The 27,040-nt window shown below is 51.9% G+C and overlaps 1 protein-coding gene across 1 annotated transcript in view; it reads left to right on the top strand.

Annotated features, from left to right (window-relative positions):
- Positions 1–25,918, top strand: part of Trabd2b (TraB domain containing 2B) — a 194,782-nt gene extending 168,864 nt beyond the window's left edge. Inside the window, exons 4-7 of the mRNA XM_085686437.2 lie at positions 2,150–2,324; positions 15,403–15,493; positions 18,330–18,599; positions 25,475–25,918. Coding sequence (XP_085542563.1) covers positions 2,150–2,324; positions 15,403–15,493; positions 18,330–18,599; positions 25,475–25,679 — 741 coding nt within the window. The 3' untranslated portion in view covers positions 25,680–25,918. The remainder of the gene's footprint in view (positions 1–2,149; positions 2,325–15,402; positions 15,494–18,329; positions 18,600–25,474) is intronic.
- The last annotated feature ends 1,122 nt before the right edge of the window (positions 25,919–27,040 follow it).

Here is a 27,040-nt window from a genome sequence, read left to right as displayed (position 1 = left end):
TGCCCTGGCTGTGGGACTGCAGGACCTGGGCTCATCACCACTCTTCCTCGGCTGTCGCTCAACCCGCTCATCAAGCCACTTGCTCACTGACTAAACAAACACTTTGTGTAATAAAGCATGGCCTCCTATCCTCTCCCATACCCCGCAAATGGGGAGAGGCCTTTGAGAGGCATGTTCCAGAAACAGCCCTTCTAGTCATGGCCTGGCTGTTCTCCACCCTGACTTCAAATTCTCTAGCATCTCCTGTAACTGCATCAAGTCGAGGGTGACCTATCCCATCGGGGCTGCCAGTCATCCCTTCTAGTGTGGAGAAGCGTAAGCACGCAGTTCCTTTGTTTGTCTACCTGCCAAACCAGCAGTCTCTGGGTGCCAGCTCTGGACCGGCCTAGGCATGAGCAGGGCTCCTGCGTACATTGTACACACTGTGCACGGCTCGCTTTGAGACAATCACATCACTTCCATCTTCATCCCAGAGCAGTGAGTCTGGCCTCTCTGATGACGGAGCCGTACTGTGCAAGTGCGTTTACCACCCATTTCACCCACGGGTCCTTGGCCAGCATACCAGAGGCAGGTTCAGTCTCTGTTAACTCCCCACCTTCCCCAGAAAGAACGTTGACAACTCAACAGTGGCTGTTAAAAAAAAAAAGTCATGTAACTGGGCTAATAATTGGCTCTTCTGAACGACTAAGATCTCTAGGAAATTGGTATCTTCAGGCTCTATCCCCCTCATCCTTAGTCAGGACTGGTATTTTGTGCTTTGTGCTTGGGTAGAAGACAGTGAGAAGTGGAAGATGTTCTACGGGCAGGAGCTTGGAGGATGTTATGATATGGGTGGATGGAGAGAAAAGACAGTGTGTTTTGATCTATTGTCTTAGTTTCCGCAGCAGCCCCGGTGCACATGTCGGAGGAGATGGTCCTAGAGTGCCTAGTCCTGCCGTCCAAGCCAAATAGATGAAGTGATAAGAACACAGCAATCCAGAAGGGATAATGCAATCTTATATTCAAGGTGTAGGCATCTTCCTATAGCTTGTATCAGGAAGATGCGCCGATAGGCATCTTCCTTGAGTAGGCCCTGGGGACTTGGAATGACGTAACTTCATCCTTGAACTCAGGGATCCCTCTGCCTAGTTCGGAAGCACATCAGCAAATCTGGATCTCAGGCTGGATGCAGAGAAGAGTGAGGGTAAAGGACCCAGGGAGTAAGGATGAACAATCCCTATGCAGCTTATCCCACAAGCATTCGCCTGGAGGGAGCTGTGATCCTGGAATTGTTATCAGGAAAAGACAAAGATCTGGAAGGGTGAAGCCGGAATGGCAGGTAGCAGCTCAGACATGGGAAGAGCCGTAAGTGCGTCCCTGCTCACCTCTGTAGAGCAGAGGGTGGTGTGCAGCCACAGCAGTGCCCATCATCTGGTTTGGTTCCTCCCATCACATTAGTCCTTCCTATGAATGAGAGCCAGGGCTCGGCGACGTGGCGTAGCATCAGAACTGAATCCAAAGCTCCACTCTCCCTAACCCCTAAGCTCTCTGGCCTTCTTGCCACACCTGTCATCTACCCCCTCTTGCTGAACTGGGTTCCTTGTTCAGGTCATGCTGGGCTCAGGGCTGAGGAAAGAACATAAGGAACTCAGCATGGCCGCAGCCTCCTGTGATGTAGGTGGGCCTTCTGTCTAGAGTATTAGATATGGGTTAGTCAAGATGTAAGAGTTAGCTAATAAGAGGCCAGAGCTAAATGGCCAGGCAGTGTTTAAAAGAATACAGTTTCCGTGTAATTATTTCAGGTGTAAAGTAGCCGGGAGCTGGGCAGCGGGAATGCAGCCCACTGCTCCTTCAACACTCCTGAGTCCCAACCTCTAAAGAAATATCAGGCAGGCCTGTGTGGCATCTTACAGGGCGTACGGCTGGGCTATGATTGCCCTAGCTTTGGCGCACACATCTCTGGATTGTTCCCTCTCGGCCCTGCTTCACATGGAAAACTGGAACAATGCTCATCTTTGAGGGTTTGAGGGTTGATGAAACAGGAAGCACAGAGCCTGCTGTGGGGCCTCAGCAGAGAGGGAAATTGCCAGTCCTACCTGGACCTTGTGTTTATCTGACATGTGCCCTGCTCCGACAAGACCTGAAGGTGACTTCTGTCTTATCATTGCAGCTCCCCAATTTCATCAACACCACCCTCCCACCTCATGAGCAGGTGACAGCCCAGGAGATTGACAGCTACTTCCGCCAGGAGCTCATCTACAAGAGGAATGAGCGCATGGGGAGGAGAGTCATGGCGCTGCTGCAGGAGAACCAGGACAAGATCTGCTTCTTTGCCTTCGGAGCAGGTTTGACCCCGATCTTCTCTCATTGAGGGAAAAGCTGAGGCCCAGAAGAGGTCAGGCTAGGTACCTAGGAGCAGAGCTGGGACCCTAGTACTTCCCCAGTTTCTGACCAACTATTCTCTTATAGCATCGTCCTTAGCAAGGGAAACAACCCCTGCCCCATCCATGGTAACTCTACAGCCCCTTTGAGTGCCAGGTGAACTTAGGAAAGCCCCAAACAATCCTCCCATCCTGCCTGGACCCACCCCACCTAGAACCAGGGCTGATCAGAAGGGTCCTGTGGCCTCAGGGGTAAGGGAGATGGACTTTGACAGCCCACAGTTCTGACTCCACCTCCAACCAGGTCATGTGTCATGCCACCCTGTCTGGTACTTTCCCGAGGGTCCAATTTTCTCTTCTGTTAATGGAAAGGATAGCAGTAACTATTAGATGAATTAAAAGTGTCTGTGTTGTCAGGCAGTTATAAGGATGTGTGGCATTTAAATAACCTGCCATATGACAGGAATCCAGAGTGGCAGCTACAGTCATCATCATCATCACCATCATCACCATTATAATGAACTTAAGCATCACCATGGCAACACAGGGAATGCACTAAATGTTTCTGGGGATCTTTCTTCTGCCGCAATGGGAACTAAATATGTTTACACATGGTTCCTTGGGGTCCGCATTCATTCTCTGCTCCCCCTCACCCTTTCTGCCTTTTTCTGTGGTTGTCTCTGATGGCTGCATTGGGGCCAGGATAGTGAATTTGAGTTCTTTGTTAGTCAGCTTTTGCTCAATGATTTACAGTAACGTTTACTTCTTGCCACTTGAATGCTGGGAATCCACCTATGTTTTATAAAAATTAAGAGGTATCTTACAGTTGAGTGTGATGATGTACATACATAATCCAAGCACTCTAGAGACAGAGGCAGGCAAGGTCTCCGAGGCCACCCTGGTCTACCTAGATAGTTCAAGGCCAGCCAGGCATGTAGTAAGACCCTGCCTCAAACAGACGGGATGGAAGCTTTTAGATATGTCCATCATTCCGCTGCTCTGGCCTCTCTTTCTGTGGCCTTTACTATCTAAGCCAAGAAGTCCATCCAATCCACAAGAGCCCCTCTGGACATCCTGACTTTGAATGGGGCTGTTTACTATCTGTCTCTGTGTCTCCCCTACCCCCATTCAGCTCCAAGTATGTCGAGGGCATGTGCCAGGGGTGTATTTATACAGGCTGTTCTTCCCCCTCCTGAACCCCTATTGCGGCAGTGAGGCTGGTAGGAGGAGCTCAGTCCTAGATGCAGGCCCTTTGAAGACGGCTCATTAAGGGCACAGAAGCTGCACAAAAAGCGCTCTGCACTCACACTGGCTCTGCTATGGCCCACTGTGACCTCCAGCAAGTCTCCTCTCTTACAACCTCAGTTTACTCTCTTAGACAGGAGGGGCTGGCTTCGGCTTGAGCTGTCTCAGATTGCAAGCTGTCTAGGATTCTGGCACGAGTGTAGGAGACAGATGGGGTCTCACAGGGGATCTAGAAGGACCTCCTGGAAGAGCCTACGGGAACAAAACCTGAACTAATACATGGAGATGGGAGGACCACTCTTCCTCTTGCAGGATATATGCAGGGGGCCTGTTGTGAGCCAGGGAGCTGTGAGCATCTGTGCGAGGAAGCGACCCCCAACACCTCTCCTCTCACTACACAGCTGCCTCTGGGCAGTGATTCTGCACCACATGACCTTAGTTGACTGGAAAAGGGCAGCCAATGGAGTCACCTAGCTCCCTGGTTCCTCAGACTTGCAAGACCCTCCAGAGAGCGCAGTCACTGAGGGAGGCCAGTGAGAGAGCAGGATGCCCCTCCAGAAAGGGGCCAGGATGCAGGTCTAAGCTTACCCAGAGCCTAATGGTCTTACAGCACCAACTCTCTCCTGTAACTGAGAAAGCCAAGAGCCTAAGGAGGCAGAACACAGACCCCGTCTCAAGCACACGGGGCACAATGATCCACTCAAGCACCTTTTCAAGCTAAAGCATCCTGCAACAAATTGGTGGAGACAGATGCATAAGGGGATCGCCGAGTCCTTACTCAGCAACACTAAAAGCTGATAACTGGGTTTAACCCTACATTCATCCACATTGCTTTTATATAGGAAGAAGCTTGGCATCATAAAAGAAATGAGGGACAAGGTGCTGCCAAGTTCAAGGCGACTTTTGTGGCCCTTTTAAAGCCTCATTACCTAAGTAAGGAGACTGGGACTGCTGGTTGGTATATGAAGAGGTAGGGTTGGAGGAATGGAGCAAGAGGAGAGAGTTTGCCTCCAGGCAGAAGAGGGTACCTCCTCACCTAAAGTGTGAATGAGCAGGTAGCTGATGGCTTCTAACCAGGTAGACTTTTTCTGCTGGAAGGTGAAGTTGAGAAGAAAGATAAAGGGCTCATAAAGGGCTCTTGGTTTGAAGAGGGGAAAGCATTTGATATGAATGCAAGAGAGACTGATCACAAACTTGACCAGCACCGGAAGTTAGAGTAGACTTAACTCGAGCCATTTGTGGTTGACTGCCAGTAGATGCCTAGAGTGTGGTGCTGGAAAGAGCTCATCAGAGCCCAGCAAAGCAAAGCCCTGGCTGACCCATTATGTCTGCTGAGGACCAGGATTCCAGCAGGTGCCTGCCAGGTACTTGCTCACTCTGCTGGCAATGAAAGCCCATAACTCTGTGGAATTGTAAGTGTTTTCTCGAGCAACACCCAACAGCTAAGATTTAAAGATGGACACTTTACCCGGCTGCCTCTTGATTTTGCCTGCACAGTCCCTGCCTTGCGACCACCCCGTGTGTGAACAGTACCACGACAGGACCCACAGTCTCAAAATTGCTAACACCTGGAAGATTTTGCACAAAGACCTGGTGAACCAAATCATACAGAACTAAGTATATTCCATTCAGTGCCCAGGGTCTATCATGGGTGAGGGAGGCTTACTAGGCACTAGGAGGAAATGGCGATTTTATCCTCCATTCTAGGGAAATAGATTTTCTCAGGATGTTTATCTGTTCGGCTATCCAACAGGATGCTCCAAGGATCTTGTAGCATCTTCTTTTCAATAATGTGTGATTCAGGAACCAGAGGAGCTGAGTTGGAAGCATGGGTCACCGCAGATTAGAGTGGAGTGGAAGGACAGATAACTCTAGGGCCCCTTCATTTCTAACTCCAACAGTCAAAAGTTATCAGTGTCTGTGGCCCTAGCACACTCTAATCTGAGTAAAATCTTAAACTTCTGACACCCCACAATCCTTGAACCCCAGCATTCTATTGGTCTGATTGCCTGGTCTCAATATTTTGGCTCTCTAGGCTCACAGTATTTCAACATTCCAGCATGGTTTTTGTTTCAATTGCTCTTGGAGACTTGGGAGTTGTACGGAGCCTTGCAGAACCTGTACATGCCACAAGGGGCAAAGTCTAGACAGAAAGATGGCAGGCAGAGTCGGAGACACAAATCTGTTACTCTGAGTGTTGGGACATTCAGGACACTCAGCCTTCAGGTTGAGGAAGGGCATTCAAAAAAAAAAAAACACTTATGGGCCTGAGGCAGAAACACACTAGTGATAAAGATTTAAACTTGATAGAAAGGAAAGATATAAGCCCATCATACTGAGCCAAGAGCACACTTTAGCTAAAGACATTTAGCATTGACAGAGCTATAACTCAAAGATTTGCCTAGCATTAATTCAGCACCACCAAAACTGAATGAATGAATGATTGAATGAAGCAACTACTTTCCGTAGAAGGCACACTGTTCTGTTTGACAATCCATTTATACAGCCCCCACACTCAGGGCTTCCTGTAAGGACAAGATATTCCTTCAGTTCCATTTGGCAGACCAGTAAGTGGACATGCATGCAGGAAGCAAGGGAGCCTCAGAGCTCTAGTGAGGTGATGGTAATGACTCTTCCTTGTGGCTAAGCTCCCCAAAGCATCACCCAGCTGCTTGAGCTCTCTGACTTAAGCTCCCACAGTGTCCTGGAACTTCCGTCCTCACACTTTGCTAACACAGCACACTGTCATCTCTTAGTCCAAGTTACACCCCCAAAACTCAGAAGATGCCCATCCTCAGTTGATAAATGAATAAATGGATGAATTAATTAATTAATGAGATGACTCTGGGGTATGTAATAAGTACTTCTATGTTACCCCAAGCAAAATTTTTCTCAGAATCTAAGTCTTCTGTCCCCATGGTAGGGATTAGGGGGTTTGGCAACATTGTATCACCTTTTGGATGGTGAGACTACAGTAACAAGTAAAAGACCTGAGAGCTCACTAGAAAAAGAGCCCTAGATTCTGCTGAGCAAACCACACAGGCTGAGGCAAGAGACAGAAGCAGGGTTTCGGGGGGGGGGGGGGGGGGGGGGAGGAGGCAGCAAATGGCAAGAAAGAGAAAAAGTAAGAAAAGGAAAAGTGAGGAAAGTAAGCCACAAGAGTTAAGTCCAGGCAATGAGGGTGGGAAAGGGAAACAGCTTGGTGCCATGGAAACAGCTTGCCTTCTGCGATATTCCTATAGTCTTCTCTCGGAGTCGTTCCCACTCCATCTGCACAGCAAGGGATCCACAGGAGGCGAGGTGTGAGGTTCCTTCCAGACGCTGCATCCCACATCCCATACTTGTTGGCAGAGGCTGACTCAGAGAAGGTTTCCTGGGGAAGGTGGGAGCCAGCTGAAATGTCCCCATGCAAGCCCAGAGGCCTTCCAGCTTTTCACATCAACCCCCTAGTCCTCAAGAAGCGATCCATCCTTCCCTGCACTTGCACTTGCTTCTCTGCTCACTGCCTTCGGAAGAGATGCCCCTGGGAGCTTTCAGATGGCCCAAGCACAGCCAGAGTCTAGAATAGAGGCTGCCCTCCCAATAGTTTCTTCCCCTCCCCCGTGGCATCTATGTCCGTCCTGCTCCCCGAGGACAAGCATGAGGATAAACCTTCCAGAAGTGCTTCAGAATTTCCAGCACTGCTAAAAGAACGCTGTCACCACACAACTCATGCATCTAGAAACTATCATGTCTGAAACAGCTCCCATCCTCGGCCAGAACCATTCCAGTTCAACCCAGAACATCCAGACAGGCAAAGGAACACCCCGTTCTGGTTTGTGCTGGGCTGGCTTTTCCTTAGACAGGGCAAGTCAATAGAAACTGTATGGCATGTCCCCTAGCTTGTCTCCACAACTGTGCTATTGGGGGAAGATCTGAGAATACCAGCTATGGGCTTGGGACTCTTGCTGGACAGTGCCAGGCAGGCAATAGGAGAAAGTGACGGACTAGAGGGTGGCCTTTAAAAGTAGGCTGTGGGAGAACCCTGGTTTCTCCTGAGGAGTAGCTCTGGCCTAATAAGTTTCCCCTCTGTAACTGGCCTGGAGTCAGTGAGCAACACACAAATGGCTTAAATGGCCTGTCAGTGTAACTTTGTACAGCCATTACTACCCAGGACCCCTGACTCTTTGGTGCCCACTGTCCTCTCAGGACAGGGCTCCTGTCCAGAAGGGAGGCAGGCCATCTCAGATGAGGGGCTAGAGAACCTCTGTGGCAAGTGCAGGGAATCTCAAGAACCAAGATGGGTGCCTAGTAAGGAAGTGAGGCTCGGGATGAGGTGAGCCTCTGTCCCTGAATATATCTCTAACCAACAGAGGGTCCTAGTCCCTGCGATACTGAACCTCAGGAAAAAGCCTGGTGTTATAAAGAGCAATTGTCCTGGCTGTAACTGGGACCTGATACCTACAGTCATTTCCTCTGTCTGTGGTCATATGAAAGAGGGCCGTCTCTGACTCGTCTTGGGCTCCCACGGCCTAGCAAGCATCTAATATTCCTTAGATGTCTATAACAGTTTTTAGATAAAGTACTGTGGTCACCACATCCTCAGGACCAGGCTAGCCAAAGCCTCTGGGGTTCCTACCTCACCCTAAATTACCCTGAGTCACCCTGGAAATGACAGGTGTCAGCAGAGGCATGGTTTCCTGACCTCTGAGCAAAATGTTCGTTTTGAAAGCATCTGAGCCAAATGACCTAAGAGGCTTCTAACTCAGGGTTTTGGAACCAAGTGGATGGTTTGATGAGGGAAGAGATGCTTACTTTCTGAGAGGAATTTCACATCCAGTGACATCCTGAGAAAGATGCGCACTCAACAGCTGTCAGATAGTGGCAGAGGCCCCAGGGCACAGGCTGCTCTGAACAGGAGTCTCTCCAGAGCCCAGAAGCTGGGCTTTGTCTGGGCAGCTGACTTCACAAGTCAGCTTGACCTTGCTATAGACACTCTGAACCATAGCCTCTGCCAGGATATAGACCCAGCTCTGCCTTTTGTACCTGTGTGGCATGGGCAAGTTGGGAAGCTGAGAACATGAATCCAAGCATTTGGCACCCTCCCCCTGCCAGAGATGGAGCAGGCAGGGTTGCCCCTCCTGGTGCTTGATCTTCGCCATATTGATGGCCAAGCAGAGTCAGACTTCCGTCCATCACTATTTCATTTTTGAGGTCTGGCATCCCAGAAGCTGCCACACAGCAGCACAGAGCAAAGGCCACTAAAGGACACCAGGGCTGGGGTGCCACCCAGGCATCACCAAGTCCTGTTTTCCCTTGCCACACCGCAGGAAGTAGAGTGCTCCCTCCATGTCAGTCAGACAGTTCTGGGGAGAGTTTTCTGGTCCCGTCTAAATTCTGCGGTCTTCTCATCCTGCAGCAGTCAGAATCCCACAGCTTGTCCCTCCTGCCACAGTCGTCACAGTGCCCACCTCCTCTTTCTCTGTTCAACCGCAGATCCACTGTGCAGATCCACGTGTGTCACCAGCACGTGCTCGCCCGACATCTCTCCTCTCTGCCTAGACTCCCTGGCGCCATGCCCTCACAGCTACCTTCTCCATGGTCCCTCCGTCTTCATCCCCTGGCCCCTGTTCCCCCTCATCACTGTCCTGTGTGTGTGTCTATTCCCCTCTTCACTGGTAGAGACTGCAGTGTGTCTCAGATGCTGGCATGAGGCTGACTACACCGGCAGCGTCAAGTCAGTCCCCAGTGAACTGTGAAGGCTCGGCCTTGTGCTGGGTGACTGCAGAGCGGGAGAGGAGGCCCAAGTCAGTCAGTTCCCCTCCACACAGTCTCAGATAGACTAGAAGCCCTGGTGCCCCTCATTATCCATCCCTCCTGTCACACTTCCTAGGGAAAACAAACACGGCTCTGGCTTGATATCCGGCCGGAGGCCCTGGCAGTGAGATTCGCATTTGAAAGTTTCCCTTGCATTAATTTCAGACGGAACATAAATACGGACTTGAGATGCCTCTTCCAGGAGGAGAAAACTGGAAACCCGCGTGCTCACTGGAGAGAAAACATGTGTGCTGGCCGAAGGCACCCGCGTTACTCTGGAGCCCGTGCGGGGGGAACATCTGGTTCTCTCCTCCTCTGCCACCCAGCCCCCACTGCAGTCTTGAAATTGCCCTGTTCATTGGCGCATTGTTCATGCTGAACACTTGACACACTTTCCTCTCCAATCTGCTGAACCTTGGAAGGTACACACATTTCTGACCATTTCCTGCCCCCAGCCATGATCTTGGCATCTCTGCAGCTGCCGAGTACTCCAGAGTGGGCGTGACGGAGCGTGCTGTGAACTGGGACAGTTCTGGGGAGAAGCCCAAAAAGCCTTGCCTCTGACCTTGGGCAAGTCCTGTTCCCTCACTGAGCCTCAGTTTCCTCATCTATAAAGTGGGAGCACCGTCAAGGGCCACTTCAGGGATGAAATGGAACAGCATGGTCAGGAGGATTGCTAAATGTGTTCGAGTCACCACGTGGTGGAGGGAGGCCCAGTGCTACAACCCTGCATGGGGAAGCTGAGATACAGAGAAGGAAGAGAAGCTTCCCAAGGCCGCAGGGTTGCAGGGGTTTATTGGTGATTGGAGCTTTCTGTCCAAGCTCTGCCCTGCCCTAGTTTTGGGGGGTCAGGTGGGGCTGGCGGACTGTGCTCTCTGCTCCCCAAGCCTCGTGCACTGGCACGGCCCGTCATGCACCCAGAAAAAAAAAAAGAAACTTTTCTCAGCTCTGAAACTTCTCACTGCCCCCTTTCCTGTTTGTGTATATATGTCTGTGAGTGGCCCCTGGTTTATCTCAGGGAGACAAGGCCAGCCCCGCCCCACAGCGTTGAAGCTCCACACTCCCTGAACCTGGATCGTCCTGCTGTCCTTCTAAATCCACCCATCCTGGCGCCATTGCTCCCCTGTGCTCTTTGCTTCTAACTCTGACCCTCTCTCCTCTTCCTTGTTTCATCCACTCTCGTTCCACTGCAGGTAGAGCTCCATCTATTCTCCCCCACTTCTGCCCTGCTATCTCCCCCACCCCCACCCCCCACCCCGCTTCCCTCTTCTCTCTCTGAAACTGCATCTCTTACAGCTGGCCTCTGGCCCCTCTCTTCTGTCTTCTTTGGCTTCCCAGTTCTCTCCCCCCCTCACCCCTACTTCGACCCTATGATAGTCCCTCTGCTTTTCTTTCCTACTTCCTTCTTGTCTCCTTGGCTCCCTGTGCCCCACCCTCTCTTTCCTCTTCTGTTGTCCTCTCTGGACTCAGCAAGTGAAATGGAACGAGTCTTCCTGCAGAGAGCTGGCCAGAGAACAGCTGGAAGCTAGTGCTGGAGGGAGCTGCTGAGAGGTGGCCAGGAGCCCCAGGGAGGCTGGGCAAGCCAAGCAGGCTGAGCCCCAACATTGTGGGGCCCCTTTGGAAACCTTCCACCACCTTGCCTGCAGGTTCCAGCATGGGGGTGGTGCCTTGTCCAGAATTTCCAACTTTGGAGACAAGCCTAAGCCCTGTCTGCCAACCCCTGGGGACAGCATATGCTGGACCTTGACTCCGCCCTGTATAGGGGCCAGGCTCCTAGGATTGGTGGGATCTTGGGGAAAATCACCAAGGGCCAGGGCTGGGCTACAATGGGGGGAAACTCGGGTCTCCTGGGGACAGGATGAGATCATGGAAAGGATGTGGAGTAACGGACTGTGTCACTCATTCATTCAACAAACATTCACAGAGCCATGGTGGTGCGCCAGATTTGGGCTTAACTCTGGGGACAAAGATGAATCAGGCATGGTCCCACCCTCAAAAAACTTATATCCCGCCCCCCACCCCCATCAGGTAGCTCTTGAGAACATGTTCCAACAGTCAGCTCTGGGCTCTGCGCAGGACAGGTTAACTGCAGTGAAAAGGAACTGAAGAACAGGTTTCTGAAGTTCCGCCGCAGGTGGTGGTGTCTGGGCAGTCGGGTATATTTGAGAGGTGACATCCCATCCGTGCGGTCTCTGTTGTCCGTGGGAGGATGAGGGCTTGATTAACAATGTCTAGTAGAGGCATAGTGCCAGCATGGAGAGTGGGCAAGCAGGGTTGGTGGGCTCCATGGAAGGTTTGGGTGGAGATGTCCATGGGCCACTGGACACCACTATGTCTCAAGTAGAGGGCAGTTCCAGAGTCAGCAATACTGTGGGTCATCAAACCTACCAGAGGTAAGGCTTGGTGATAGCTGAAGTATGAGCAGGACAAAGAGGAAAGAGGCCAAGGGCAGCTTTCCAAGGCCCATTCGCAGACTGGGCAGAAGAAAGCCCACCAAGAGCATCACCAGAAGAGAAAGACCATGATGAAAAATGCACAGGCCAGCAGGGAGCTTGAATACTGTATAGTTGCAATTGTGGGTCTCATGAGACCAAACACCAGAAAGGGTGAATGTCAATATTGACTGGGCATGTAGGACTCACATCACTGAGTTCTGGGTCCCATCTGGGACTGTATAAAGAGTAGGGGAGAAGTGCCATCCTTCCAGCCCCGGAGGAAGGATGAGAGGGAAGTGTGGCTCAGAGGGGAGAGGGGAGAAATTTAAACTTGACCTGTCCCTGCTCGCTCTCGTAGTATCCCTGGCCTGAGTAAAGCAATTCAGTTCAAAAAGCCTTAAGGCTAAGGGGGTGTGAGGGCTCTTCTGGCTTACACGGGAAACATCCAGTGCTCAGGGTTCAGCAGCATCTCTTGAGGTCCGCACCACAGATGTCACATGGGGCACTCTGAACACCCATAGCACGGCCTCGGGACACTCAGTGGATGTTACCTGCTTCTCCTGGGCATCGCAACACTTGGAATTTTCTCTAGTGGCTCTTGAGGCCTTCTAGGCAGATGTGGGGATCATAACTGAGCCACCAGAGCTTGTCTTTAAACCCAGTTCTTTGTGGAAACAGAGAAGGACTTATCTCATTGTCCAGAGCAGAGGCTATGAGCTCCTGGCAGGGAGTCCTTCCTCCTGGACACTGAAGGTTGTCGCCTCTGCTCTCTCCCAGCCAGACGAAGGAGAGCCAAGGGAGAGGGGTGGCTCCAGCCTAGCCGGGGTGGGGGGGCAGTTTTAGCTCCCTTATAATGGCGTGCTGGCCAAGAGCTTTTACTCCTCCTGCGTGTCTGTGTCTTCAAGCTGCTTCCAGAGCAAGTCAAATAGGCACAGGCCTACTTGACGTTTGAGGGACGAGGACACATTTCTAGGTCACAGTTCATGTCCCAGGAAGGATAGGGCAGGAACTTGAGGCAGGAACCTGGAGACAGGAGCTGAAGTAGACACCAAGGAGGAATGCTCCTCGCTGGCTTGCTCAGCTTGCTTTCTTATACAGCCCACAACCACATGCCCTGGGCTGGCACCACCCAACCACTCACAGTGGGCTGAGCCCTCCTACATCAATCACTAATCAAAAAGAAAAGGGGGGGGAACACCCCACCAATATGCCCAGGGGCCAATCCAGTGGAAGCGATTTCTCATTTGAGGTTCCCTCTCCCCGGGTGACTCTGGTCTGCGCTGAGTTACCAGAAGCTAAGCAGAACACAGGATGAGTGAGAGACCCAGGGCTTGTCCTCAGCATGCGAGGGAGGTCAGAGCCAGATTCTGGGGGGCCTGCTCACACCTGTGCTTCCGTATGAAGATCCTGCTGGCTTCATTCCTCTCCCAGTCTTTGCAAATGCTGCCCTCCACCTGGAGCCCCTCCTTCTGTCTCCACCCGACTCCCTTCCTCACCTAGCAGCACTGCCTTCTGCAGGAAGTCTTCCCTGACACCACACTAATGTGGAAACATCACACGTCTGCACAATTTCCTGTGATGTCTTGTGAATTGTCGGTAGTGCCCAGATCCCAAAAGCCAGATTCTGAGACAGAGAGGACCCAGAGCGGGACTCAGACTCAGTAACCATCCAGCATGGAATATGCCACGGTCAGTGCTCACTAAACCAATGACGTAAGTGTACGGGAAGAGAGAGGAGTCAAGGAGGAAAGAAAGGATGAAAGGAAGGGGAAAGAGGAGGGAAGTAAAAAGCAAAAAAGAGGAAGGAAAAGGAGCAAGGAAGGAGGAATAGAGGAAGAGGAACATCTTTTCATGAGGTTTTTAATGAAACAAAACTTTTCTCCATGAACATGAGCCATGTTCACCGTGCACTCCAACCTCTCCTTCTGACATAGAGAAGACTACTGGGAGGTGCCCTATGTGCCCAAGGATTCAGAGGAAGTATAGCAGATTCTGGACTCGAACCCTTAGCAAGCTTCCCTGTGTGGGGATCATTCCAGTGATCTCCAGGTGGACCCACAACAGCTCTGACTGACCAGCTAGGGGGACAGGATGGACTTGGGGAGGTGTGTCAAGCTGAGCGTGGCCCATCTGCTCCAGCCACTACACAGGCCCTGCCAACTCCATCTGACTCAGGAGCATGTCTGTTTCTGCAAGTTTGTCCACTGTGCTCTCGACCTCCCTGGGGCTGTCATCATGCTGACCCTCCTGCTTCTCACCTGTCACCGCTCGTCACAGACAAGCAGAGTCAGGGGACAGTGATTAAACCCCCTGCTTCCCATGCCCAAGTTCTGAGCTAAATGTAAGCAGGAAAGCATTGATACATGCGGGACCATGAGGCAGACTTGCGTGGGGAGATCCTGGAACACTCAGGACGCATAGGCCAATCCTGACTGCTCATACAGTAAATGTAGGGAGACTGAGGCCAGGAGGCAGGGATCGAGGAGAGGACAGGACCTAACCCAGGCAGTCCTATGTCCGCAGTCACTTGGCCTCCCCTGGACTCTCCCTAGCCAGAGCTAGAAAAGGTATAGACATATTACCTGTGCCTTGGTGAGGGAAGGCCTCTGCCTCTGATCCCTGAACTTAATTCTCTCTCTGTGTATTTATGGTGTCTCCTACAGAGCAGGAGAGACATAAATGCTTGCTGAGAGAATCAACAGTGGGTAGGAGGTGAGATAGACATCACACACACACACACACACACACACACACACACACACACACACACACACACTCCTGAAGGCCATCTTACAAGAGTAATCCTGTTTGCACCTCCTCCAGGTCACTGTCAATGTCTGCTGGGGTCTCGGATTCAGGACAGTTTTGTGGATTTCCTGGTACCTAGGCCATCATGGGTAGATGGTGAAGAAGTGAATCTAAATGCTTAGATCCACCAGCCCATACTGAGCATGTGTAAACCCTGTAGCATGTGTAAGGCTGTAGCAAGGTGGTTTCTGTCCCCTGCAGGGCTCTCAGAGGACTATGGAAAGGAGACATGGGTTGCTGATGGAGTTTACAAGGAGGAGCCATAGACTGTGGAGTTGGAGAGGGGGTGGTCTTAGAGCTAGGCCTTTCATTTCGGTCGTAGGCTACCCACCCCAGATGGACTGGCACTAGAATCAACTTAGTGTCATTAGGCACAGTGATGCAATAGGCTGCTGCACACCAGCCCCTGTTCTCTGTTCTCAGCCTCACAGCCTGGGGAAGGTGATGATAATCACTCCCACTTTACAGGTGAGGAAGCAGGGGCGCATGCAGAGGTGCAGCCTGTGAGCAGAACTGGTGTGTGAATACAGGCAGGGTCGACCAGCCTTACATCTTCCTGCTGGGACACACTACCTGGATTTAAAAGAACTCTGTTGCTAATGTATGAGCATTCCGTGTCCCAACACCCATCCAGGAGTCCCTTGGGGAACCTCACTGATAGAATTCATTAGCCCAGACACAAACCAAAGGGACAGCCATCTATCTGCTGAATGCCAACCTGGCATGTGACTGAGACCATGCTGCATCTTCTGTTCCAGGTCACTTTCTGGGGAACAACACTGTCATCGACGTCCTAAGACAGGCAGGATTGGAGGTGGATCACACACCTGCGGGGCAAGCCATCCACAGGTAAGCATTGGGGTCTATGGTGGCATCTTGGAGCTGTCTGGCTGACTGTTACCTGACCACATGCTGTGGTCGCTGCCCCTGTGCCCTGACCGGCTGTGAGATGGGCTCTCTCTTGGGAACAGGCTGGACCAGGCATTGTGGCGAGGTGATAGATGGGGTGAGCAGGCTGGTGGTATGCAATATTGTTGGGATCGCCTGGCACAGTGGGAATGGGGGCAGAATGAGAACATGCAAGATTCTTGGAGTTCATATACAAATAGATTGGGCAGGGGCATAAGTGACCTTAGCTATCCTAGAAAGTCAGTGGACAGCCAGGCCCTGAACGAGGGTGATGCCACAGGAAGAAAAGGCGACAATTTGTTTGCTTCCCTGTGTCCATCTCCACTGCGTGGCCCTTTGGCTGTCCCACACACTCATGATCCTCTGCTTGCTGCCTGGATCTGATCCTTTGCCTCCTCAGTCTGTGCCCTTAGTGTCCAACCTTCCTGCCAAGACATTCTCACGTTGCCCACACAGCCACTCTCCTCCTTGTGTGGGTTCCTATTCTGCACCACCCCACATAGCATCACCCTGGAAGTTTCCCCAGGACAGGGCCCAGCTCTGCCTATCCCAGTATCTCTAGCCACAGCATCAGGCCACGACCAGACTCGAGGTCTCCTATAAAGTGTCAGACTCCTCAAGCCCAGAGATTCGTGCTCCAGCCAGCATGCAGGAACCTTCTTACCAACCTGTAAGGATAACCCCGTTGTGATTTCCACCCCTATTCTTATGCTTACAAGACCCAAAGTCCTCGAAAGGCTTCTTTAGTCACAGACAAGTGGTACTGGCTGCTCACTCTGTATGTTTCTAACTCATTGTCATAGCTTGGTAAGGCAGGAACTATGGGTATCCCTGATTTAGTTAGGGCTGCTGAGCCTATCATGAACTCACTTGCAGAAGGACACATTTATAGGGCAGTCTGGCCCTGCGGCCTCCCTCAGGTCCTAACCACTTCTTGTACCTGCTCTAGGCCACAGGGAGCTTAAGAATAACTGAGACCTTGACCTCCGGAGAGGAAGCTTTCTAGGGTCCCCAGAGCACGGACTCCGTACCATAGCCACCTAGTTCCATGTGGCTTCTATAGGACGTTATGAACCTCAGTCTTGGAACTGCGTCCCAGCTTCCCACCACTTTCCTCAGGCTCAGCCAGGAGTTTTGGAGGGAGCTGGGACAGGTGCTGTGGGGAAGAAGGGATGCAAGGTAGCCTGGGAGTCAAGGCATTCCTCTAGTTCCCTCCTGTTCTCTCGCTTCACCCTTTTCCCCACACCCCCAAGGACCTCTCCCTTGAAGCTCATTGTGTGTGGCCAGGCAGGGCAGGGGAGGCAGGCAGGCTCCTATTCATCTTGGAGCGCAGGCCTTAGAGGAGGAGATCCCCTCCTTGGCCCCCACCGGCTCTGCACAGAGGATTCTCAGCCTTCCTCTTCTGTACAGGGGGATGAAGGAACGAGCAGGGCAGAGGGGGTGGGGAAGCTGAGGAGGCAACGACAATAAAAGCCATCCTTGGCCACAGGTGCTTCCTGTAGCTATCTTTTTGTCTGACTGTTTTGAATTATCTCCTCAACAGCTGCAGCATCTCCAATAGCCTGGATCCTGGGAGTCTGGAGTTGCCATGGGGGCTGGGAGGGGATGAGCTGAGCCAATGGCCTTTTGCTCTTCAAAGAGAGAGAAACCCCTCACCCCACTCAGTGTTGCAGTGTCAGGGTGGGATGGGAGGACAGGCTGCTTTCAGTCCTGGATACTACCTCCCTCGCAAGCTGTTGGCTTGGACACAATTCCTAAGACCACTTTTAACCCTCCAGGGCCGGATGTCCCCAGGGAATTCCTTTGGGGCCACAGGAAGCAAAGAATAAAAGAGAGAATGTCTGCAGGCTGAGAGGCATACCCTACTTTAAGCACGAATTCCACAGACATGACTAAAGGACCTTTGAGTGGCTGCATAGTCAGTTCCTTTCGTTCGGTGACCCACCTCAGAGAGGTTTATCAGGTATCAGCCATTGCACTGAATGATGGCGCTCATTCGCCGACATGCATGCCATCCTGATGGCGCAGGGAGCAATATCCTTCCATCCCCTACCCAAGCGCTACCCGTTCACAATGTGGACCATGAGTTATCAAGTGGGATGAGCACTGTATCAGCCTTCATTCAGCTTGAGCGCTAGTGACAGTCCTGCCCTGCCCCCATTCAAAAGATGATCCATTGACATCCAATACAGCTTCAATAGCATCAACTCTTCAATGGCCTGGGCACTGTTCTAAGCCCTTCACCTGTGAAATCACAATACTCTCGAGAAGGTGCAGGTCATCCTACCCCCATTATACAGGATACTGAGATAGAGCAAAGATAACTCACCCAGAGACCCTCCACCAGGGGCACTGCTGAGTGAACCCTTGATCAGGACCAGATAATAAGCACAGACCTCCCTGTCTGGCCAGCCCTTCCAGCCCTGTGCTCTCACACCTGTCTCTGCCATCTGCTCTTGCTCTCCTCCCCAGCAGTGTGGCCACCTGATATCTTGTGTATTTTACTCTGTCTCCCACTTTAGGGTATGAGCCGTAGCGGGACGTCTGTTTGGGTCACTGCTGTTACGTAATCTCTAGGGCACACTAGCTGCAGGGAGTTTGTGGACTAGAGGATGGAAGAAAGAGCCAATGCTCTGTCTCTCTATAACAGACAAAGCTTGCCCTGGGTCCCTCTAGCCTGTCCCAGCAGTGGGACATCCCCTCTGCACCACCATCACCCCCCCCCCCCGCCCCGCCCGGCACACATGGCTTACTCACATTCTGTTTCACTTTGCAGTCCTGCTACTGGGAGCCCGGCTCCCTCTCCCGAGGGCACCTCTTCTGCCAGTCCAGCCCCAGCAACCCCAGCTGCTGCAGTCCTGGAAGCAACCTCAGCAACCCCCACCACCCCTCCAGAGGAGGAGGATCCAGTCCTGTCCCCACACCTCCTGCTCCCTGACAGCCTTAGCCAGCTGGAGGAGTTCGGACGGCAAAAGTGGCGCAAGAGACTAAACAAACAGCAGCGGCCGAGGCAGTTCAACGATCTCTGGGTTCGCATCGAGGATAGGTGAGCAGGGAAGGGACTGGCTGTCCGGGAGCTAGTTGTAGATCCCCAGTCTCCTTTAGGGCTAGTGCATTGCCCCAGACCCTGCAATGAGCTAGCAGGGACAGAGGTGTCAGAGTGAAAATTAGAGGCAGGCTCTTCACTGACCCTTGAGGATCTCCATGGGCATCTTTTGGGGTGTATAGAACACGCACACATCTGACTTGAGAGGTTTATTCTCAACATAACAACAAGTAGAATTCTCTGTGGTTTAAAAGTGGCAGAGGGGCTGAGATCTTGACGCAAGGAGATACCAAGTTTGAGGCCAGACTGGACAATTAGTAAGAGACCGTCTCAAAATAAAAAGTAGAAAGAAGCCTGGGGTATAGCATCAGGACACAGTGCCTACCTAGTCTGCACAAGGCCCTGGCCTCGATCCCCAGTACAGCCAGTAACTAATAGCCAGTTACTTAGTTAACATTAAAATGAAAACGTGGAAGCCTCCTCCAGTGGCAGCGATGGAAGTCCACTGTGCCTGGCCTGCCCCTGGTTCATTTGTCCCATGGATGGGGGTGAAAGCGGGAGCAAACATGGCAGGATGAATATAACAGAGGGTGACAAATCCCTGTGCTGGGAATGTTTGAACAGTATCGCTGTAGTGTGGAGACTCTGGAGGGGCCCCCGCCCTGTGAGAGAAAGGAACACCAGGCAGTAGATACTGTGGCTCCGGAGTGTTAACTGTGAACCTTTCTGTAAACAGGCAGGTACAGAACACAGCCTAAGTTCTGGCACTCTCCCCACCCTCCTTCCATATGCTCCTCCTGTCCCAGCACCTCCTTCCTCAGCCTGTGGTCAGAGCTCCTGTTGCTCCAAGATTCTGTCTAGCACCCCACACTCAGGTCCTCTCCTCTCCAGAGCAGTCTCCCTAAGTGGCAGAAATCTCTGCAGTGAATGGTGTCACTAAGTAATGTCTCAGAAATGGGCCAGAGTCCTCCCCCTACCTACTGTGGTAGCCCAGTCCTGGAGCTGATGTTTAGACAGTGGAACATCAGAACCCGGGGTCCCAGTCTGGATCTTAATGCCATTCAGAATTTTCTTCTGCACCCTGAACAGAATCACCTTGGGGACTTGTTAAATAAGCAAACCTTCAGCCCCACACAGACCTCATGCAGGAGAGTCAGGATGGAGACCTGAGCTGTGTACCCCCAGGAGGTTCTAAGCAACTCTAGGGAGTTCTGGCCCAACTGAGCCTTCATGAATATGAACCGAGGTGCGAAGCCGAAGGGCCTGTCCTGGGCCACCCAGGGAACCAAAAGCTGACCAACCGGTACCTTCCACTTCAGGGCTCTTCTATGGCCTGGTGGCTGAGCTAGTAGGTGAGAAGAGATTGATTGATGTAGTCCAGCCCTCATCACAAAGAGCATGACATTCACTATCGTGAAAAGACTTCTTCTAATGTGTAGGCATTAAAGCCACTGAGCCCTTAGGTGTCGGTGCCACAGCTACTGAAGAATGCACTTTTGCAGAGACAGCCCTGCTGCCTATAGCAGAGGCCTCAATGGGGCTTTGTTGGCTGAGACACACTAAGATTGGGTACCCAGCATGGGCTGCTCTGCCTAACTGGGTACAAGAGCCAGTTAGAGTTTTAGAGAGCTGCATCGTCCTGGTGTGCTTACAGGCTACCCGAGTCCACTCAGAGCTCTAAATGGTCTGCTCACTCACAGTCCTGGTCAATAGAGGACTCCAACTCATGGGGTAGCAGGAGACTCGGCTGTCAGCTCCAGCAGCAAGCCGCCATTCCCTGACTGTGTCTGAAAGGAAAATGCTGACAATTGACACCAGACAGTTTCCATTTCACAACATGGGCTCTGAAGTACAGAGCCTGGTCTTGGGGGAAGAGGGCAGCTTTTCTTTGGCAGAGGGAAGCCCTTCTCCACCCCAGCAGGTAAAGCTGTGGTCAGCTGATGCTCTTCCCTGAGGCTGAAAGAGAATGTTCCACCAAAACACAGTTTATTAAAGTTCCGCATTGCTTCTTGAGAAAGTGGGCCTTGCACTCCCTGGGAAGTCCCAGTACAGGGTACAGGCTCTCATACTCAAAGGACTCATTCCACCCTTCCCAGAGTCCCCAAGTCTCCAGTTTTCTGAGAAGGAGCAGAGGATCCGACAGAGCTCATTTGAAGCCCTCCTCACAAAGCCAGTTTTCCCAGAACCCTTTTTTATTCCACTGCTAGCTCTGCCCTCACACCCACCTGGAGCTGGCTCTCCACGTCCACCTCTGCTTGCCCGTCTGCCACCTACACTCCTACAGCAGGGCCCCACAGGGTCTTCCGCTCTTCGGCTTTGCCTGCCTCGGGGTGCTCACCTTCTTTTCTGCCTTCCAGCTCAACTGGGTTCTCTCTGGGCTATGTGCCACCATGGGCTATACCCTGCTCCCCCATGCTATTGTACTTGCTTCTCTCTGCTTAGGGTGGCATGCCAGTGGGCCTTTGTGAAGCTCCCCCTGTGCCAGGCGCTTATATCTGTCACTTTATGGTACTGTCAGGAGTCACAGAGAGTAGGCCTTTACAGGGAAGGAATCAGTCATCCAGGTCAGTGAACTTGCTGAGGGATGGAGACTCAGAATTGTCACCCAACTCTAAGGTTCATATTTGCCACCCACTATCTCAGGGCTTTTCCCATCCTCACCTGGCTTAGCTCTCCTATCTGCCCTAGTCACCTATGGGAGCCTTTTCTTGGCACTATTCCCCACACTCCATTTCTTTGTTTCTAGGTTGGGGAATCCTAGGCACAGATCTGGTTTGGGCTGCTCCAGGTCACCCAAGGCCTCACAAGGTGGGAAGGGTCTTTTACTGTAGTCTTGAGTCTGAGGAGGAGGAAGCCAGGGATGCAGGCTGTGAGTGCCTGGCTGGGACACCACCTGGAGCAGGCTGGCCTCTCTTTGCCCCTCATTACCCCAAGATATAAACACAGCGGAGGAAGTTTAGAGTAGCAGCAGCCTGTGGCAGGATGATTTATGGGGGGACCCGTGGAAAGGGCTGAGTGTGTCCACAGATGGATGTATGGCAGAGGAGCATTCTCAGGAATCCCTTACCTCTGAGCACAGATAGACACATCAGGGGAAGATGTGACCATGGCAAGCCAGGACCCATAAAACATGGGTCCGTGGCAACCCTAAAGTGCCTCCTGCTCCATTAGGGTCTTGGATGGTTCCTGGAGGTTATGCCGACTCTCATTCTTCATGTCCTCAAGTCTGCAAGCATGTGTGTATGTGTGTGCATGTGCATGCGTGTGTGTGTGTGTGTGTGTGTGTGTGTGTATGTATGCACATGTGCGTATGCACGTGTGTAAGAGAGAGAAAGAAAGAGAGAGATGGAGGCACAGTGACCGTCACATCTGGGCTGGAAGCACGTTAAGGACTCACAGGTGTAGAAAAGAGAGTACCTTCCAACTGCTAGGCATTGGCCAAAGCGTGGCCCAGTGGTGAGCATCAGTGTGTGGCAGACACAGAGCCTTGGTGAGTGCTGCAGGGCACGTACAGGCCACACCCAGGGCACGTGTCAAAGCTCCCAGAGATGGGAGGGAACACAGTCCACCTCCAGAAGGGCTCTGCAGCCTCCTGTCAACTGCCCTTTATGTTCAAGGTATTCCTCTTATTCCTCACAATGTGGAGTGGTCCAGGGTAGCCAAGTTATCCCTGTCAGACGGGAACCCTACCTGAAGTGGGTAGTGCCCCATGAGGATTGGAAAATGAAGTCATTCAATCAAAAGAAAAGAAAAAACCCTGAATCAGACAGAGTCGTTTGCAGTCCCACCCCACAGGGCATTGACAGTAAGAAGATGCCTGTAAAGCCAACATCAGCCCCACTGTGACCCTGAAGTGGGTGCTGCTAATGTTACTTCCAAAGTCTCTGGTTCAGGGTGTCTAGGGCTCAGTCTCCCCAGCAGGCTGCTTCATGAGACTTTCAGTATGTCTTAGACTTAAAGCCATCAATGAGCCAGTAGATGGGGGCTGTGAAACACCACCCCCAGTTTAGCAAGGGCATGTTGGGCACACGCCTGTCACCCATTACTCTGGATTAGTGCTGGTGCCAGACAGTGACATATGGCTCCCAAGATAGTGTCACCGGAAAGGTCCTGAAGTCTCAGCTCTATAGGACCCTGGCAATTCCCATCTATGGGCCCATTTTTCACCTCAGGATGGAAAATTGTTTCCACTTCTGACCCACTGTGAAGCTATTAGAACACATCAGATGGTTAGCCCACAGTCTGCAAGGTTGAGAGAGGGTGAAGGCATTCCTGGGGAAGGAGTCATGGCACAAGATGTAAAGGCTGATAGGCTCCAGGTACTGGGTGGAGGCAGGGGAGCAGCAGGCCAGCTGAGCAAGTTGAGTCTTTGCCTACATCTGATTTCTTGGCCCAAAGAGGCCAAAACACAGTTGGGAATCACAAGTTCTCCTCCAGGGATGACATGGAGGATCCTGTCATCCAAGCCCTGCATCTAAGGCTGGTGCCCCTGCATCTCTCTGAAGGTCTCTAAGGAAGTAACTGGAGGCTTTTCCTCTTCACCAACCCCCACCCCCGTCACTTCTCTGTGACTCCACTCAAGCAACAAAAACTCTAGGCTTTGGCAAGGGACTTGCATCTTTGGTTTTCAAAGAGCAAAAAGTACACTTGTGCCCATAATTAGGCACCAGCTCCTCATATTAGCAAGAAAATTAATATCAGTGATGCCCAATGCTGAGCCTTGGCGGTCTCCTAGTGCCAGAATTCATCCCTGTTCCAGGGATCCCCCAGAAAGGGGTGGCAATGAACATAGTGCCTGGCACCAGCCTCACTTGTCTGTGCTTTCCCTTGAATTCCTGCCTGTGATCTTAGTTCTGGCTTTTACTTCAGGAAAGCAGTTCAAAGTCCCTGACCCATTCTTGCCCTTCCTTTGTAGAGATTGGGAAACTGAGGCCTAGAAAACAGTGTTGACCCAAATTTACAGATCAAGCCAAGGAGGTAACGCAGACTTGTACAGAGCTCTGTCTTCCAGCCAGCCAGAGGGGCCTTCCCACACTTGGGGGTCCTGTCAGCTCAGAGCAGACGTAGCCCCCCAGTGCCCGCCATCTGCAGGGCCTGGGAATGTGCAGTGTGTTTGGTTTGGCCTCTAGACCGTTGTGCCATGAGACAATTTTCCCCAACATAAGCCTGGAAGGGGGTGGGGACCTGGACTGGGGACCAACTTTGTGAGCTGAGTAAGCTAGGAAAGAAGGAGGGAGCTTGTACTCAGAGGGGCTCGTCCCCCTCCCCAGTCCCACTTCATTTTCCTGGGACTCTTTCCAAGCAATAAAAACACCACTTGGGCTCCAAGGGAGAGTTTTCATCTTTATTTTTCAAAGTGTGAAAGAAAATGCCTATAGGTGCCTTGTGAGACGTAATTCCCATTTGGTCTTGCCACTCTAGGACAGCCTGAGCCCTGGCTCCAGCCACCTCACAGGGCATCTAGCCCACTGCCCTCAGAGCCTCCCCCACTACCCAGGCTGGGCCGCACAGCAGCAGCTAGGCATGGACTTTTATGTGTGTGTGTGTGTGTGTGTGTGTGTGTTGCTTGCAGTTTTCTTTTTCATTAGACAAGAAAGGGAGGGTAGAGGCTGAGGTAATGACCTGTACTAGGCACAGGCATTAATCTCCTCCAGGAGCTGCAGCCAACAAGGCCTCATTCTGACCCTGGAACCTGCACATCAGTGTTCAGGGTCTCACCAGGAAATAGCGTGCATCCCTAATGCTCACAGTCCATGCTACAGAAACAGATGGTCCCAGTGCATCTCACCTTGCTGAGAATCCTCATCTCCTTCGAGCTCAGCAGAAACAGTAATAGGGTGTAGCTATAGCACTGAGCATGGTGGCTGCCTGTACTCAGAAGCACATTGTAAATGAGCGATGTTACTAGCGGAAGAGGCAGAGGCACAAAAATATTAATGATAATTTAAAAAAACAAAACAACAAAGCCTTTCCATGCTTCCCAGGGCCAGGCACTGTTCTAAGGCCCCTCATTAGAAACCTGGTCTTCAACCCTCTTTGTATGTCCCACTTTGACAGTGCAGTCAGTGGGAAGTGGAGAGTGTTTTATGTGAGCCTTCGCTTTCCAAGGTAGCAGTCAAGTCTCTAGAGGTGAGAAAGACAGTAACAGCAAGACAGTGGGTATGATTGGGATGAGGCAGAGGTAGAGCAGCCCAGTATAGTGGAATGGGGACAGGACCCATGGGGTTAATGGCCAGCATGGCAGGAAACTGAGCCCACTGGGTCTGTGAGCCAAAATGTGCAGAGGAAACCCCCTGGCTCACCCGTTTTGCATACACATTCTGTAGGAGTGCCATGCCTGCCTGCTCTGAGGCAGTCTTTCCTCTCCTGTCCCATGGGTGTGTAAACCTGCTTTGCCCCAGAACCTGACGACCTCCTTGAGGTCCACCCTTCCTGAGAGGGGTGGATAAGACCCGTGCTGAAGGCTTATTGTGACGATGGAAATCATGTTTGAACAGGTGGCATGGGGGAAGCTCCAGTCAAGGCAGTTAGGATGACGTGGGGAAAATTAAGGCGTGCGTGAGTGCGTGCGTGCGTGCGTGCGTGCGTGCGCGCATGCGTTCTGCTACCTTCAGCAACCTTGGAAGGAGCAACCAGGGGCAGAACACCTGTAGACAGGTGGCATCTATACTCTGGGAACCTCAGAGCTATCTCCTCCATGACTGTGCAATTTTTTTCTGCCTGGGAGCCACCCATCCTGTCCTTGGAGGTCAGCTGAGCTGGCGGTGGGATTCTAGACTATTCCTCGTCCCTAAGATACCTGGTAAGGATAGAGCTGAACGCCAAGCTCTCTTCCTAGGGGGAGGCTGCTGACGGTCCCTGTTTCCTCTTTCCAGCACAACTGTCTCGCCGCCCCCGCTGCCTCTCCAGCCTACCCCCAGCACCGGGACCACCAAGCCTTTTGTCAAGTTATCACACCAGCTCCAGCAGCAGGACGTTGTGGGGCCTACCAGCAACTCAGCACCTACACGGGGCCTCCCCGCTGCTGTCGCTGCCACCATCGTCGCCCCCTTCCTACTACACACCCTTGGGCCTTCCTGACCTTGACCACCCTGCAGAGCAGTCAGAGAAAGCACAGAAATCGGTGACGGCGCCCACCGTCTGACACCACCTCAGAGGGTGCTGACACCTCAAGGCAGTTCACACAGGACAGGGACCTTAAAACACTAGAGCTTTATTGTACCCAAATTACATCTTCTTTTTTGTAGAAGGTCTTAATTTCCCATAGTGCTATGGGGCTCTTTTGTAAAATATGTGTCCATATTAAAAGAGAAAATGTATTTATTCTATCGATAAAACTATTTTTAATGTAGCCTATGTTATAGTCCCTGAATTAGCCCCAACACCAACCCAGGGAAGGAGCCCAGGTTCCCGTGACCTCTGTGACCTGTGTGGACTGTGGCTTTGAATTGGCCCCAAGCCTCCTAGTCAGGCTTGGCTTCTCCCACTGTAGGTACCTCTAAGGGCAAGCAGAAAGACAGCCCCAACTTTTGTGAAGCTGAATTTCATAGCCAGAGGCGTGGTGGCCAAACCATCCTCCTCATCCCTGGATGTACCCAGGCCCTGGGGGGACAATTTAAGGGGAAAAAATGCTGCTATTTTGAAGTCCAGAGTGTCTGTGGACTGGCCTTCCAGAGCTCCTGGAGAAGGTTTTTCCATCTGGGTGGGAGACTGGTGCTGAGGCAGGTGAACCCAGTCTCATGGTCAGATTGCTACACTGAGACCCAAAAAGTGAATGGGATTTACCCAAAGTCACAAAGCAAGTGGACGATCTGTGTTCCAGTGGCACTGGCCCGGCTTTCATTTAATAGAAATGAAACCAAGGGAGGCAGATCTCCCAAACTGGAACCCTCCCAGGCTTCCTATAGCAGGTGAGGAGGCTGTTTCACCAGCTCCCCCTGCTGGTTCCTGAAGCCAGGGGGCTCTAGCAGGATGATCAGCCAATGTGGGCAGACAGGGAGTTGAGACACAGGCTTACCCTTCTGTCCTCAGGGACTGACCAGGGACACTGTGAACCAATGTGGACTGAATTTCAACCCGCAGCTGGGCTTGTGGCTCATAAATTATTTAAGGAGTCCTAGATCCTGAGAGCAGGAAAGACCCCTCACCTGTCAATAATGTAAGAGTAATACGAAGGTCCAGAAAGAGGAGCGACTTCTCCAAGATGCCATAGCTGGCGCAGGCATGTTGACTCCAGTCCTGTTCTCTCACCCCGCTGCACATGGGTTTCCCTGGCAGCCTTGATGGCGCCTGGTTGGCTACAACACTGCCATGCTAAGGTTGGCAGACTTCTCCCTTCTGAGATGGCAGGATTCTGGGCAACTCATTGGATAGTCAGGGGTCCCACAGGCATGCTGGCAAGCGGCAGAATTCTTTCCAGCTCTGCCCCAGTGGACAGGTTT

This window comes from Myodes glareolus, chromosome 3 (genome assembly GCF_982192425.1).
Source record: "Myodes glareolus chromosome 3, mMyoGla1.1, whole genome shotgun sequence".
NCBI classification, from domain to species: domain Eukaryota; kingdom Metazoa; phylum Chordata; class Mammalia; order Rodentia; family Cricetidae; genus Myodes; species Myodes glareolus.
This window is presented reverse-complemented; position numbering and strand designations above follow the sequence as displayed.